Source organism: Ornithorhynchus anatinus, chromosome X1 (genome assembly GCF_004115215.2).
Source record: "Ornithorhynchus anatinus isolate Pmale09 chromosome X1, mOrnAna1.pri.v4, whole genome shotgun sequence".
NCBI classification, from domain to species: Eukaryota; Metazoa; Chordata; class Mammalia; order Monotremata; family Ornithorhynchidae; genus Ornithorhynchus; species Ornithorhynchus anatinus.
Genome location: NC_041749.1, coordinates 35,275,446 through 35,291,592, shown reverse-complemented (window position 1 = coordinate 35,291,592; position 16,147 = coordinate 35,275,446). Strand labels below are relative to the sequence as shown.

General features: G+C 52.1%; 1 protein-coding gene across 1 annotated transcript; it reads right to left on the bottom strand.

Moving 5' to 3' along the window:
- Positions 1-5,628: 5,628 nt before the first annotated feature.
- Positions 5,629-15,004, bottom strand: BNIP1 (BCL2 interacting protein 1). The gene is made up of 6 exons (XM_029050526.2): positions 14,883-15,004; positions 12,631-12,723; positions 10,557-10,648; positions 8,213-8,314; positions 7,965-8,083; positions 5,629-6,166 (listed from the first exon to the last, which is right to left on the bottom strand). The coding sequence occupies exons 1-6, from the start codon at positions 14,964-14,966 to the stop codon at positions 5,970-5,972; spliced, it is 687 nt and encodes a 228-aa protein (XP_028906359.1). The 5' UTR covers positions 14,967-15,004; the 3' UTR covers positions 5,629-5,969.
- Positions 15,005-16,147: the final 1,143 nt, after the last annotated feature.

Here is a 16,147-nt window from a genome sequence, read left to right as displayed (position 1 = left end):
ATGTGGGACAGGGACTGTGCCCACCTTGTATCTACCCCAGTGCTTATCTACACATAGTAAATTCTTAACAGTACCATTATTATTATTATTATCATTACTGATTGGGATACTATATTCTCAGTGATGGGTTGGCTTCGATCTCCCCTTGAACTTTTGCAGCGTGTCCCAGCAGGTCAAGGGGGCGGTACGTGGGCTTGCCCAAGGGTCCCGTATTCTCATGGCTATGGAGCACGTACCCTGGGGAGGGAAGGAATCCAGAGGCTGCAGGCTGGGCCTGGGGGGGAACCGTCACATGTGACATTGCGGCTGAACAGGAGTTCCAGCTGGCCTTTCTGCTATTTGGAAACTTTCATTCAATAGTATTTAATAATGTAATAATAATAATAATGTTGGTATTTGTTAAGCGCTTACTATGTGCCGAGCACTGTTCTAAGCGCTGGGGTAGATACAGGGTAATCGGATTGTCCCACGTGAAGCTCACAGTTAATCCCCATTTTACAGATGAGGTAACTGAGGCACAGAGAAGTGAAGTGACTTGCCCACAGTCACACGGCTGACAAGTGGCAGAGCCGGGAGTCGAACTCATGACCTCTGACTCCGAAGTCCAGGCTCTTTCCACTGAGCCAGGCTGCTTCCTAAGTAAGCGCTTAACAAATACCATTATTATTATTATTATTACTAATAATTACTATTACTACTAATAATAATATTATTACTACTAATAATAATAATCCAGAGATCATCCAGTTTGGGAAACTGGAGCCCTGAGGGGACCCGTGGGTTCATAGCGCCCCCTAATGGTCCAGAATCGCATCTGCAGAAATGCACTTTGAAGAGGCTTCGTGGACCAAACTCCAGAAACATCCCCGGGAGGGAAATAATAACAATAATAACAATAATAATGGCATTTGTTAAGCGCTTATTACGTGCGAAGCACTTTTCTAAGCGCTGGGGAGGATCCAAGGTGATCAGGCAGTCCCACTTGAGGTTCCCAGTCTTCATCCCCATTTTACAGAGGAGGTAACTGAGGCCCAGAGAATTCATTCATTCATTCATTCAATAGTATTTATTGAGCGCTTACTATGTGCAGAGCACTGTACTAAGCGCTTGGAATGAACAAGTCGGCAACAGATAGAGACAGTCCCTGCCGTTTGACGGGCTTACAGTCTAATCGGGGGAGACGGACAGACAAGAACAAGGGAAGTGACTTGCCCCAAGTCACACAGCTGACAAGTGGCGGAGCCCGGATTCGAATCCACGACCTCTGACTCCCCCGAGCTCTTGCCACTGAGCCACGCTGCTTCTCATAGCCACTCACAACCCCGAGACAATAATTACAGAGCCTGGAATGGCTGGAAAGCCGGTGAGAAGAGACCATTCTTTCTTGGCCGGGCCTCGGGCTGCTGGTTCCCCAGATATTTGGGCCCCTGCTTTCTTGGGGGCTGGAGATGGAAGGGTAGATGATCTAAAGCAGGAAGAGTAATAATCATGGTGGTATTTGTTAAGCGCTTACTACGTGCCAAGCACGGTTCTAAGCACTGGGATAGATACAAGCTTATCAGGTTGTCCCACGTGGGGCTCACAGTTTGAATCTCCATTTCACAGATGAGTTAATTGAGGCCCAGGGAAGTGAAGTGACTTGTCCAAAGTCACACAGCTGACAAGTGGCGGAGCCGGGATTAGAACCCATGACCTCTGGCTCCCAAGCCCGGGCTCTTTCCACTAAGCCAGGCTGCTTATCTGCCCAGGGTCTGGGATGGGAAACCTGCAGCAGGCAGATTGGCCTGCCAAACCAGTTCATTCGATCGTATTTGTTGAGCGCTTACTGTATGCAGAGCACTGTGCTAAGTGCTCGGGAAAGTACGATATGATAAACAGACACAAGTTGGAGTTTGGGAGTCCAGTTTCAGTAAGCCTGCCCTCAGTCGGCAGCCTTTCCTACCTGGCTTGCCCTTCAGCCTAGACAGGATAATAGTAATAATGACAGCATTTGTTAAGGGATTACTATGTGCCAAGCACTGTATTAAGCGCTGAGGTGGATACGAACAAATCGGGTTGGAGATGATGCCTGTCCGCCTGCCCCATGTGGGGCTCACAGTCTCATTCCCCATTTTCCAGATGAGGTAACTGAGGCACAGATAAGTGACTTGCTCAAGGTCACAAGCAGATATACGGCGGCACCGGCATTAGAACCCAGGTCCTTCTGATTCCCAGGCCTCTGCTTTATCCACTACACCACAGGTGCAAGCGAGTAGGTAGTCAGGGGTGTACTGAGCACTCAGCCACCGAACACAACAGTCTCTTCCCCCTTGCCGGGACCACATCCCAGCAAACTCCCCTCCCCAAATTGCCCCGTCCCCAGCCCCCCGACGTCCCCAGCTCCTCGTTCTTCCCAGACCCGAGGAGGAAGATTTCCTGGCGGGGTCAGGTTGAAGAGGGTCCCTTCGTGCTATTCGAACATCCCCCTGTTGAAAAGCAGAAAGTTCAAAGCTTTCATGTTGTTCTATATTTACGGCGTCTATCTGGAGGGCCGGGTGTGTGCTGATTTCTCTGGAGACGTTCCTCGGTTCTGCCCTTTGGGGCTTATCACGAGGACAGCGGGAGACATGGGGTGTTATCATCCAGCCAGTCTCACAAATGCTGACTGGCCTCTCCCCTTTAGGCAGGAGCCGACTCCGAAGAAAAGGGCGGTTCATCCAGGCACTGCCCACCGGGCCTCCCCGCTCGGCCCTGGCACGGAGGCGCAGACGGCCGGCACGGGGGCATCAATCGGCCTCGCGAATCAGCAGATATCCTCGGGTATCGAGGACATCCGCCAGGAAAACCGAGCTACGCCCTACACATTTAATAATGTTGGCATTTGTTAAGCACTGTTCTAAGCGCTGGGGAGGATACAAGGTGATCAGGTTGTCCCACTTGGGGCTCACAGTCTTAATCCCCATTTTACAGATGAGGTAACTGAGGCCCAGAGAAGTTAAGTGACTTGCCCAAAGTCACACAGCTGACAAGCGGCGGAGCCGAGATTTGAACCCATGATCTCTGACTCCCCAGCCCGTGCTCTCCCTAGCTGGAAACTTTTCCCTCACCCATCCCACGGATCTCACACTACAGCACCGCGGCTTTTCTCTTTTTTGACTCCCCTCAGTTGTCTCATTATTAAACAAATCGTTTCTGGGATATGGCAGAGCTGAACCGTGGGGGTAGCTGCTTCTGGGTTCTTTCTTTGCATCCGGTCGCTCCCTCCAGTTGCCCTTCCCACACGTCTCCGAGGTCAGGAGGTAAGTCGCCCTGTCCCAGCTCTGGGGCCGCAGGTTTCCAGGCAGGGGAGGCAGTCACCTCTGTCGGGGCCTAATTGTTCTGCCATTAAGTCTTTCTTGTTCAAGGTCAGGCTTGGCAGCAGATAGCCCAGCTGGGGCTTCAAAGCGGAGCCGTTTCTGGGCCTCTAAGAGAGGAAATCGGGCCTCGGAAGTGATGAAATTAAGTCTCTTCCCAAATTCACACTTGGTACACTGGCCGGAGCAGCTGGCCTGCCTCTCACCGACTAGGGATTTGCCGGGCAGCGGAGGCTGGAGCCAGATCTGAATTCCCGGGCTGAAGGCTTGGTCTGGGCAGGGGGACAGAGATTCCTTGCCTCCCCAAAGAGGAGCTCAGAAAGAGAAGAAAATGAGACCACCTGCCCCCATCTCGAACCAGGCTAAGAACAAGGTAGACCCAGGCAGGAACTCCAGGGACAAAGTTCATCCCTTCTGACCCTTACTCTAGTCAGTCGATCGTATTTATTGAGAGCTTACTGTGGGTAGAGCGCTGTACTAAGCGCTTGGGAGAGGTGCAATACAACAATATAACAAACACGTAGTGTGCCGGCCCCATTCCCCCCACCCCGCCTCAGCCCACTGCAGTCCACCTATACCAGCCCAACCCATCTTAAGTCAGCACCCAGTCTAACTGGGTCCCAGCCCAGCTTGGGCAAGTCCCTTCACTTCTCTGTGCCTCAGTTACCTCATCTGTAAAATGGGGTTTGAGACTCTGAGCCCCACGTGGGACAGGGACTGCGTCCAGCCCGAATTGCTTGTATCCACCTCTGCGCTTACAGGAGAAATGCTTTGTGACATAATCAACCAACAGTATTTAATTAGTGCCCAGTACAGTGCCTGGTACACAATAAGCGCTTAACAAATACCAAAATTACTATTACTATCAGAGTACATATTTTATATACTCTATCCCTTAAGTACTAATGATGTTTATTGAGTGCTAATTGCATGATGCCCCTCTCAGGGTCACACCTGGAGAGATTCCAGTCCTCTACAAGTCTCGACTAGGGGAGGGAGAGTCAAGCGGAGGCATTTCCATTCCTAGCTTGGGCAGTGGCTAGCAAGCAGAAGGCAATCTGCTACAAGTCAAAACTCTCCTGTGCTGGGCAGCAGCGGCACGGGACAGAGTCGAGGGCGGAGACTCAAATTTACCGTGCGGAAGGAGACAGAATGAAAAACCACTTCCATATTTTGACCAAGGAAACTTTATGGATCCACTACCAGAATGACTGCAGATGGAGTTGGGGTGTTCTGGAGAGATGTGTCCAAGGCATCACTACGGGTCAGAGACGACTCAACAGCATAAGATGAGACAAAATTTGTGGTGGGCACTGTACTAAGTATCTGGGAGGGTACAATACCTATCTCCTTTTCCTTCTTCCTCCAATCTGCAAATTAGTGTCTCTATTTCCTGTTAGATTTTAAGATTCTTGAGGGCAGCAATGTTATCTAGACTCTATTGTTCTCATATTAATGCCTGTCTCCCCCTCTAGACTGTAAGCTCGTTAAGGGTAGGAAATATGCTGCTAATTCTGTTATAGTATACTCTCCCAAGCGCTTAGTACAGTGCTCTACACAGAGTAAGCACTCAGTAAATGATTGATACTCTCCCATGCGCTTAGTATAGTAGTGCATAGAGTAGGCACTAATTAAATACTGTTGGTTATGTCGCAAAGCATTTCTCCTGCCCTCTTCTGCGGGCAGACTCTCGACTTCAGCTCATCACGCAGCGGCTGCTTGAATCTCTCACTATCTCCCATGTTCCTTGACTGCTCTTCCCAGCTCAGGGGGTTACAAGCCCCGCTCAACCCTGGGAGACTGGCTCCATTCTGGTGTTAGGGATTCTGTCATGTCGAGGTTTGAGCCGGTGATGTGGATGAAATTACTTGCAAAGCCAGGAGCGCCTCCTTAAGTAAGCCTAGGCCTCACAACTGTAGAGAGAGTTGGACCCCATGACAGCCCCGAAGATCTGCAATTCGGGCTGGATCTTGTGGCTGCAGGCTTTGTTCCCCGTACCCTGCCTGCCATCGCCCACGCTGGCCGTTTCTACTCTCTACTTCATCACCATCCAATGACAGAATTCACTGGAGGCCTTCGGCACGGTTTACGGGTGACAATATGCCAGACGGATGGGGCCCAGGAGCGGTCAGAGTGAAACGGGAGAGGACAGAAGGTTCTTGAATTGTGTGGGGTCGGGGGAGGCGGAGAAGAGGTGGGTGGGGAAGGCCAGGAATCGCGATTCAAAGGAGATGAATTTGTTTTGGAGGAGAGATGAAGGAAAGTTGGTTTATACCGATGAGACTTTCCGTACCACTCTCTGTTCAATCAGTTTTATTCATGGAATGGATCCAAGTCTAGGGTCTGACGCATCTTCTTTCCCCTTCTCCCCTCCCCTCTCCACTTTTCCACTTTCCACAGATCAAGGCATGTTGGGTGGGAGGTAACTCAGCTTGATTTCCGAGGGTGGCGGGGTCCGGCGCCGAGGGTCTCTTCCATCTTAGTGTCCGGCCAAAATCCGTTCCCTTCAAATCGAGAGTCAGAAAGGGCAGCAGAGGGGGGACCGGCCCGAGCCCCAGGACCGTACGAGTTCACAGGTCATCTGCCCTGTGTCTCCCCAGGAAAAAAAGGCGCTCGGGTCAGGCTGAGCTCCTCCATCTAGAGAAACGGAAAGAGGCGTTTCTTCAGGATGTAGAGGACCGTGGCCAGAAAGAGAGCGAGGGCCAGGAAGATGAGCAGCTTGTCCGTCAGCTCCCTCCGGTTGTACTTCGTGATGAGCTTCCGGCCCAGCTGGATGGTCCCGGACATGGACTTGAACTCCTCGTTTGCGTCCAGGATCGTGCGGGAAGAGTTGGCTGAAATGAAAGAGGGGGAAGGAGGGGTCAGGCTGAGCGGACCCACTTGGCTGGGCGGCCCGGGCGCACGTCTCCTCTCTGAGAGCTGACAGGAAGGATCGCAGATTTGAACGAGTCAGCCAGGGGATGGGAACAAAAGTCTTAATAATAATAACTACTGAGGTATTTGTTGAGCGCTTTCTATGTGCCCGGCACTGTACTAAGCACCGGGGTGACTATGGCCAAATCGGGATGGACACAGTCCTTGTCCCATCATCACGATCCCACACGGGGGAGGTTAATTCTAGTCTCGTTATCACCCTCAGCAATGGCATTTATTGAGCGCTGACTGTGTACAAAGCATAGTACTAAGCGCTCAGGAGAGTACAATACAGAGCTGGTAGATATGTTCCCTGCTTCTCCCATGGACTGGGCACATCCTGAGCAGAAGTCATGGACCCTTCCGAACGGCTGCCCGGCCTCACACCACGTCGATTCGGTTCAGGGTGGGTGGGAGGGAGCGGGGCAGAGGAGCCCAAGGATCGTCGGCGGCTTGCAAACCGACTCAGAGGAGATTCATGCTTTGGTTGCCCCCCATGCTTCCCTGGAACTGTCTCCCAGACTCCCTGGAACTCCATTGTCCCCGACAACGGCACCAGGGAGAAGCCCGTCCCAAGGGAGGTGACAGGCATCCCACCTATCGGGCAGGTTGTGAATACTGCGCGACCCGAGTGATCGGAAGCCTGAAAACTCCCGTTTCTTGCTGCCGTTGACTGCTTTTTGCCTTCTTATTATGCTATTTCTTCCCTTGGGTGTCTGTCTCCAGGCTCCACAACCCTTTTAGATCGACAGCTTGGGACCGGATCTGAGTAATGATCCCTGAGTGGCTAGAGCACAGGCCTAAAAGTCAGAAGGTCATGGGTTCCGATCCCGGCTCCGCCACTTGTCTGCTGTGTGAACTTGGGTAAGTCCCTTCACTTCTCTCGGCCTCTGTCACATCATCTGTAAAGTAGGGATTAAGACTGTGAGCCCCACATGAGACGGGGACTGTGTCCAACCCGACTTGCTAGTATCCACCCCGGCGCTTCATAGTAAGCGCCTAACAAATACCCTAACTATTATTATTACTATTATTCAGCCATTCTCCAGTGCTTTTTCACTCCATGCTCAGCCCCCACGGCACTTACATCCATATCTGTAATTTACTTATTTCTATCAATGTCTGTCTGCCCCTCTAGACTGTAAGCTCCTTGTGTGCAGGGGACATGTCTACCAATTCTGATGCATTGTACTCTCCCCTTCACTTAGTACAGGGCTCTGCAAACGGTAAGGGCTCAATAAATACTACTGATTGACTGATTATTGATTGCTTTGCACCTAATATGTGCTCAATCAATGCAATGAATCCTAATCGTCATCTGCCCAGTTTGCTGAAGAGCCTGGGCTTCCGGGCTGAAGAGGGGAAGGGTCGTGAGTTGACGGTCCATCTGGCCAGGGTGGGGGAATGGAAGACCATAGGGGCCTGATCCACTTTTTGGGGGGCTTTAAATGGTATTTGTTAAGCATTTGCTATGTACCAGGCACCATACTAAGCACTGGAATTAATACAAGCTAAATCAGGTTGGACTCACACGGGGCTCACAGTCTTTATCCCCATTTTCCAGATGAAGGAACTGAGGCCCAGAGAAGTGAAGTGACTTGCTCAAGGTCACACAGCAAACAAGTGGCAGAGCCGGGATCAGAACCCATGTCCGTTTGACTCCCAGGCCCGTGCTCTATCCACGAGGCCGCCCTTCGGGCAACCCCCGCCGGAACGTACCCAGAGTCTGCATGGCTTCCTCGCTCTGCCGGACCTGCTGGGACATCATCCTGCTGATCCCCATCAGGCTTTCCGTGATGCTGCTGGTCGTCTGGGCCAGGCTCTCCTTCGTGCTTTTCCTGCAATCCAGGGGCAGGGAGGAAACCTCTCAAGAAAGGCCCGCTCCCTCTGGGTTCCGCGCCTCGTTTCCGCATTTACACGGGCTCAGCCGGCGATTGAAAAGGGAAAGGGAGAGGGGGGCTTCATACCTTTGTCTTAAGAGGTCCCCGCCTTGCAGAAGTTCATCTTTCTCAAAATTATCAATGGCGATTTTGCAAGCCAGATTGGCCTTCCTCCAGGCTGCCTGATTGCTGAAATCAGAACAATGGGCCGACTCAAAGATGCCGACGCGTCGCAAACCTGCTCGGGGCTACTTGCACAATAATAACAATAATAATGCAGAGCACTGTTCTAAGTGCTGGGGTAGATATGGGTAATCAGATTGTCCCACGTGGGGCTCACATTTTTTAATCCCCATTTTTACAGATGAGGGAAGTGAGGCACAGAGAGTTAAGTGAGGTGCCCAAGGTCACCCATCAGACAAGTGGCGGAGCCGGGATTAGAACCCTCGTCCTCTGACTCCCAAGCCCGGGCTCTTTCCGCTAGGCCACGCTGCTTCTCTTTAGGCCTTGGGTGGTCCCCGCACGTACCCCTGTACACCGCCACGCTCATCCGCCCGAACGGGCGCTGGATCCCGCAGCGCACCCTCTGGGGGTGGCACTTAGGGGGAGGGCGAGCATGACTCCCCTGCTCCTTACCTGTCCTCTCTGCCCAAGCAGCTGCAGAAAATCTCCAGTGGGGCAGCTTTCAGATGCAGTGGCGGCAAGATGCCCGGATACCTCTGCGACCGGCCCCCCACCCCCCCGGGGCCTGGGAGTCAAAGGCTTCTAATTCATTCGTTCATTCAGTCGCATTTATTGAGCGCTTACTAGGTGCAGAGCGGTGTACTAAGCGCTTGGAATGGACCACTCGGCAAGAGAGAGAGACAATCCTTGCCCAAAGACGGGCTCCCAGTCTAAACGGGGAAGACAGACGGCAAAACAGAACAAAACACGTAGTCTGGCTCTGCCATGGACCTGCTGTGTGACCGTGAGCAAGCCATTTCATGTCTCTGTGCCTCAGTTTTCTCATCTGCAAAATGGGGATTCAATACCTGTTCTCCCTTCTAGACTGCGAGTCCCACATGGGGCCTGATTATTTTGCACTTACTCCAGAGCTTAGTAGAGTGCTTGGCACATAGTAAGGCCTTGACAAATGCCACTGCTAATATTATTAGTAGTAGTAATCATAATCAAGCCCAGTTTGCTTTACAGCCAGGGTCAAAGGTCACAGCACGCACCGCTTTTTAGCCGCAACTGGCTAAAACACCAATCGGTGTCTCCTCTAAAAGCAGCAGTGTAGTCGGCTGGGGCTTTCTGGATTACTTTAAGGTTCCTCCCTGACCCAGGGGGTCACTATATATACAGACCTCAACCACCCGACCACCCGAAGGACACACAGCCCACCCCCTGCCCGCCCCTCCCTCCCTTCCCAGAGAGAAGGCATCGAAACACGTTGGCCCAGACTGTCACAAGGACCCTCAAGCACTCATAAAACGCCTCAAGGACAAGAGCCAGAGTGAAAGAATAAAAAAAAAAAGGAATCGGGGCCAGAGCCGACCGTAGGAGAAACCCGGGGAGAGGAAGGGAATTGGAAAAGGAGAGGTGATGAGCGGAAAGTCATCGATTGACTGACCCAGGCGAAGGCTGGGGATGTCTGCTCATACATTCTGAAAGAAAGAACTGTAATGCAGAGTCCCGGATTCATCAGGGATGAGGGGATCGATGGCTCCTGCAAAGTAGGGGCTGTGGCCCTCTGGATTTTCATCTACCTTTCTGGCTCCGTTCGGAGGGGTAGCTCTGATCCAATCATGCCAGCTTGGAGACGCTCAGCTCCTCGCAAACCTAATCGCTCCACTATTTCGAGCCTCAACCAACTAGAACCGACAGGGCCGACCTCTCGTTGACGTCTTCCCTCTGGCCTGGGGCGCCCTTCCTCCTCGAATTCATTCTTTCGGTAGTATTTATTGAGCGCTCACTGGGTGCACAGCACTGTACTAAGCACTTGGAAAAATACAGTCCAGCCATAAAGACATTCCCTGTCCACAGTGAGCTTATAGTCTAGGACTCAAATCCGACAGACAATCACTCCTCTCTCAAATCTGACAACGACTCTCTCCGCCTTCAGAGCCTTACTGAAGGCCCATCTCCTCCAAGAAGCCTTCCCTAAGGCCCCCTTTCCTCTTCTCCCTCTCCCTTCTGCATCACCCTGACTTGCTCCCTTTATTCACCATCCCCAGCCCCACAGCACGTACGTACCTATCCACAATTTATTTATATTACTGTCTGTCTCCCCTTCTAGACTGTAAGTTGGCTGCGGGCAGGGAATGTGTCTGTTTATTGTCATACTGTACTCTCCCAAGCGCCTCGTTCAGTGCTCTGCACACAGTAAGCGCTCATTAAATACCATTAATTGAATACATTGGTGCTAAAAAGAGCTAAGAGTTCCACCTACCTGAGCATCTGCTTTTTGTGATTCTCCACTTCCTGGAGTAAAGCTTGCTTCTCAGATTCTTTGTCCTGTTCCTTAGCCATCTGCTCAAGTTCCTTGGAGGTGAAAAGTTGTCCAAGACGTTACGATATTTCCAAATACATTGTGAGACCCCCAAAATGGCTGATTCGGCCGATTCCTGCAAACCCTGGGGTGGGATCAATTTAGTACCGCGTTCCTTTCTCGACCCGGAGTCGACGGACACCTTATTTGCTCAAATAACTGCCCGACTTGGGGAATCGTTTTGGCAACGCAAAATGAGGGGAGGGGGCTCATGTGCAGGGAATCAAATCTAGCAGTAATGGGAGCAGGATGAAAAAGAGGGGAAGAAAAAAAGGAGGGGAAAAGGAAAAGAAAGTTGAAAGGACGCTTACTTTGCCCTCTCTCAAGTGCTGCATAAAATACACACTCAGTGAATTAAGGTAACTCCCTCTCTCCCTCTCCTCCTCTTATCCCCATCTTGGTAATGTCACTCCTTTTCTTATCCCTAACAATGCCCCCATTAATGATTTTTAATTTCCTCTGAAAATCAGAGGTGGGAGGAGGGGGAATTAAAATAATAATAATTATTATTATTATGGTATTTGTTAAGCGCTTATTATGTGCCGAACACTGTTCTATGCACTGAGGTAATCATCTTGCCCCACGTGGGGCTCTCAGTCTTAACCCCATTTTCCAGATGAGGGAACTGAGGCCCAGCGAAGTTAAGTGACTAGCCCAAAGTCACACAGCTGACAAGCGGAGGAGCAGGATTAGAACCCAGGTCCCCTAGAAATCACACCGGAGCCGTTTCCAATGAATTACTCATTCTTTCATTCAATCGTATTTATTGAGCGCTTACTATGTGCAGAACACTGTACTAAGCACTTGGAATATACATTCAGCAACAGAGAGGCTACCCTACTACAACCCAATAGCTACCCTAAGCACTTACGTATTTATTCAACATTTACGTATCTTCAGCCGAATATCCTATTATTTCTTTAGCTATTACCTCTTGTTTTTTCCTGCCTCTACTGTTTTTACCTCCTGCACCCCTCATTAAATTGTACCCTCTTTAAAGCCCGGGCCTGGGAGCCAGAGGACCTGGGTTCTAATCCCAGCTCTGTCACTTGTCTGCTGGGCATCCTTGGGCACGTCACTTCACTTCTCTGCGCCTTTTCCCTCAGCTGCAAAATGGGGATTCAGTACCTGTGCTTCCCCGACCAGGTGGGTTGGGGATTGAATTTGGCCTAATTATAACAAATACCATAAAAATATCAATCAACGAATGATCTTGATTGAGTGCTTACAGTGCGCAGAGCACTGTGCTAAGCCCTTTAAGGAAGGGAATGGGTGTTTTGCTCCTGAAGAATACTCCCAAGTGCTTAGTAGAATTACTTGTAATAGCACTAATTACTACTACTGGGAGCACAACGCTCTGCACTCGGTAGTCACTGAGAAGCAGCGTGGCTCAGTGGAAAGAGCCCGGGCTTGGGAGTCAGAGGTCACGGGTTCGAATCCCGGCTCTGCCACTTGTCAGGTGGGTGACTGTGGGCAAGTCACTTCACTTCTCGGTGCCTCAGTTCCCTCATCTGTAAATTGGGGATGAACACTGTGAGCCCCATGTGGGACATCCTGATTACCCTGTATCTACCCCAGCGCTTAGAACAGTGCTCTGCACGTAGTAAGCGCTTAACAAATACCAACATTATTATTATTATTATTCAATAAATACGGCCCAAGATTCGGCATTGACTCCGCGTGCCTGAAAAATTTCACCTGGAAGAATGAACTAGCACAGCAAAGGTTAAGATACTTCAGATGATTCTATATATGAAATATACGTGCCATATACAACGGTAGAAATCCTCTTTTTGGAACATTTCTAATCACTTCTACCGAAGAGAAAGAAAGAAAAATTCTCAAGAATTAAATACAGTGTAAACTGAGGCACTAAATTCTGGAGATTTTTTTCCCCAAGTGCCACTAAGTGAGCCTTATTCCTCATCGCTTTAAATTAAACCTTGAAACGGTTTTCCAGATCTGTTGTGCTCACCTGTATTCTGAGCCGCAGATGTTGAAACTTCTCTTTCACTTTAGCGTTGAGTTCTGTAAGTGTGCTCAGGGGTCCCGTGCAATCTCGGATATCCTAGGAGACATTTAAAATATGAGGGATTTTCTTCACCCAGTGGCACTGGAAATAATAATAATAACGTTGGCATTTGTTGAGCGCTTGCTATGCGCAGAGCACTGTTCAAAGCGCTGGAGAGGATAGAAGGTGATCAGGTTGTTCCACGTGGGGCTCACAGTCTTCATCCCCATTTTACAGATGAGGTCACTGAGGCACAGATTAGTTAAGTTGGTATTTGTTAAGCGCTTACTATGTGCCGAGCACTGTTCTAAGCGCTGGGGTAGATATAGGGCAATCAGGTTGTCCCACGTGAGGCTCACAGTTAATCCTCATTTTCCAGATGAGGTCACTGAGGCCCAGAGAAGTGAAGTGACTTGCCCACAGTCACACAGCTGACAAGTGGCAGAGCCGGAATTCGAACCCCTGAGCTCTGACTCCCAAGCCCGGGCTCTTTCCACTGAGCCACGCTGCTTGGCCCGAAGTCACAACAGCTGATAAATGGCGGAGCCGGGATTAGAACCCACGACCTCTGACTCACAAAGCGGGCTGTTGCCACTAAGCCACGCTGCTTAATCGGGCTCATTCATTCAATCGTATTTATTGAGCGCTTACTTAGTGCGGAGCACTGTACTAAGCGCTTGGAAAGTAATCATGTTGGATACAGTTCCTGTCCCACATGGGGCTCACAGTCTTAATCCCCATTTTACCGACGGGTTAACAGTAGCCCAGAGAAGCGAAGTGACTTGCCCGAGGTCACACAGCAGACGAGTGACGGAGGTAGAATTAGAACCCAGGTCCTTCTGACTCCCAGGCCGGCGCTCCTACCCCTTGGCCCACACTGCTGATCGGATCATCCAGGATCTAGCCCTGGGCTCCCTCAATCGATCATTCAACCAGCGTGGCTCAGTGGCAAGAGCCCGGGTTTGGGAGTCGAAGGTCGTGGGTTCTAATCCCGGCTCCGCCACTTGTCAGCTGTGTGACTTTGGGCAAGTCACTTCACTTCCCTGGGCCTCAGTTACCTCCTCTGTAAGATGGGGATGGAGACGGTGAGCCCCACTTAGGACAACCTGATTACCTCGTTTCACCCCCAGCGCTTAGAACAGCGCTTGGCACAGGGCACTTCACAAATGCCATCATTGTTATTCTCCTTCTCAGTGCTGAATGGTGATGGTATTTGTTAAGCGCTTACTACGCGCCAAGCGCTGTTCTAAGCACTGAATAATGATGGCATTTCTTAAGCACTTGCCGATTTGTCCATTCCAAGCGCTTAGTACAGCGCTCTGCACATAGTAAGCGCTCAATAAATACTATTGGATGAATTAATGGTATTTAGGCCCTTACTAGGTGCCAAGCACTGTTCTAAGCGCTGGGGGAGATACAAAGTGATCAGATGGTCCCCTGTGGGGCTCCTGGCCTTCATCCCCATTTGACAGAGGAGGGAACTGAGGCCCAGAGACGGGAAGTGAGTGGCTCGGGGTCACACAGCAGACGAGGGGAGGAGGGGGGATTAGTAGTCTGTGCCAAGCACTGTTCTAAGCGCTGGGGGAGACAGAAGGTGATGAGGTGGTCCCCCGTGGGGCTCACAATCTTCATCCCCATTTGACAGAGGAGCAGCGTGGCTCTGTGGAAAGAGCCCGGGCTTTGGAGTCAGAGATCATGGGTTCGAATCCCAGCTCTGCCACCTGTCAGCTGGGTGACCGGGGGCAAGTCCCTTCACTTCTCTGGGCCTCAGTGACCTCATCTGTCAAATGGGGATGAAGACTGGGAGCCCCACGGGGGGGCCACCTGATGCCCCTGTGTCTCCCCCAGCGCTTAGAACAGTGCTCTGCACGTAGTAAGCGCTTAACAAATACCAACATTATTATTATTATCTGAGGCCCAGAGACGGGAAGTGACTGGCACAGGGTCACACAGCAGAAGAGGGGAGGCGGGGGGATTAGTAGTCTGTGCCAAGCACTGTTCTAAGCGCTGGGGGAGAGACAAGGGGATGAGGTGGTCCCCCGTGGGGCTCCCGGCCTCCCTCCCCATTTTCCGGAGGTCATCGAGGCCCGGGGGAGGGAAACGACTCGTCCAAGGTCACCCGGCCGTCGGGATTGGAACCCAGGACCGGCCGGCCCCTCCCGAGCCGGGGAGGCACCGGCGGCCCTGGGCGCGGCGGAGGGCGAGGGTGGGAGCACCTGGATGAAGGCCTTGACCTCCAGGTCGAAGCGGACGAGGTCCTGGTGGCAGAGGCGGAGGGGGACGGCGCGTCCGGCCGCCATCCTGGAGGAGGCGGCGGCCTCGGCGGCCTCGGCGGCGGCGGCGGCGGCGGCGACTACGGGTGGCCCCGCGGCTCAGCCCCAAACGCGTTCTCCGCCCTCCGCCCTCCGCCCTCCGCCCTCCGCCCTCCGCAGCGCCACCTGGCGACGCGGACCCGCCCCGCCGCCTCCCCCCCCCCCCAAGCCTTCTCCGCCCGCCGCAGCGCCACCTGGCGGCGCGGACCCGCACGGACGCCGGAGCCGGGAGACCGGGCCGTCAGGCAGCCCTTCGCTCGGATTGATAGAGCTCTTACTGTGCGCAGGGCACTTCCTTCCCTTCCCTCTTCCCTCTTCCCTCTTCCCTTCCCTCCCTTCCTTCCCCTTCCGTTCCTTCCCTTCCCTTCCTTCCTTCTTTCCTTCCCTCACTCCGTCCCTCGCTTGCTTCCCTTCCTTTCTTCCCTCCCTCCCTCCGTCCTTCCCTTCCTTCCCTCCCTTCTTTCCTTCCCTCCCTTCTTTCCTTCCCTTCCTTCTTTCCTTTCCTCCCTCCCTTCCCTCTCTTCCTTTCCTCCCTCCCTCTCCTCCCTTCCTCTGTCCTTTCTTTCCTTTCCCTTCCTTTCTTTTCCTTTCCTTCCCTTCCCTCCCTGTGTCCTTCCCTTCCCTTCCCTTCCCTTCCCTTCCCTTCCCTTCCCTTCCCTTCCCTTCCCTTCCCTTCCCTTCCCTTCCCTTCCCTTCCCTTCCCTTCCCTTCCCTGTGAGTCAGAAGGACTGGGGTTTCAATCCCAGCTGGGTGAGCCTGGGCAAGCCACTCCACTTCTCTGGGCCTCAGTTACCTCGTCGGTAAAATGGGGATGAAGACTGTGATCCCCACGTGGGTCAGGGACTAATAATGATGATGGTATTTGTTAAGCAATTACTATGTGCCAAGCACCATTCTAAGTGCCGGGATAGATACAAGATAGTCAGGTGGTCCCACGTGGGACTCACAGTCTTAATCCCCATTTTCCAGATGAGGTAATGGAGACCCAGAGAAGCAAAGTGACTGGCCCAAGGTCACGCAGCGGAGCCGGGATTAGAACCCATTACCTTCTGACTCCCAGGCCCGCGCTCTACTAGGCCGAGCTGCTTCTACTGCTTGGACGGCGTCCAACCTGATCAGTTTGTATCTTCCCCAGCGCTCAGAACGGTGCCGGACACAGGGCGCTTACC

Coding starts and splice junctions, on each gene's coding strand:
- BNIP1 (XM_029050526.2), bottom strand. CDS start 14,966: ATGGCGGCCGGACGCGCCGTCCCCCTCCGCCTCTGCCACCAGGACCTC. Junction 12,724..14,882: donor AGGTCAAGGCCTTCATCCAG/GTGCTCCCACCC, acceptor AATGTCTCCTAG/GATATCCGAGATTGCACGGG. Junction 6,167..7,964: donor GGAAGCCATGCAGACTCTGG/GTACGTTCCGGC, acceptor CTTTCATTTCAG/CCAACTCTTCCCGCACGATC.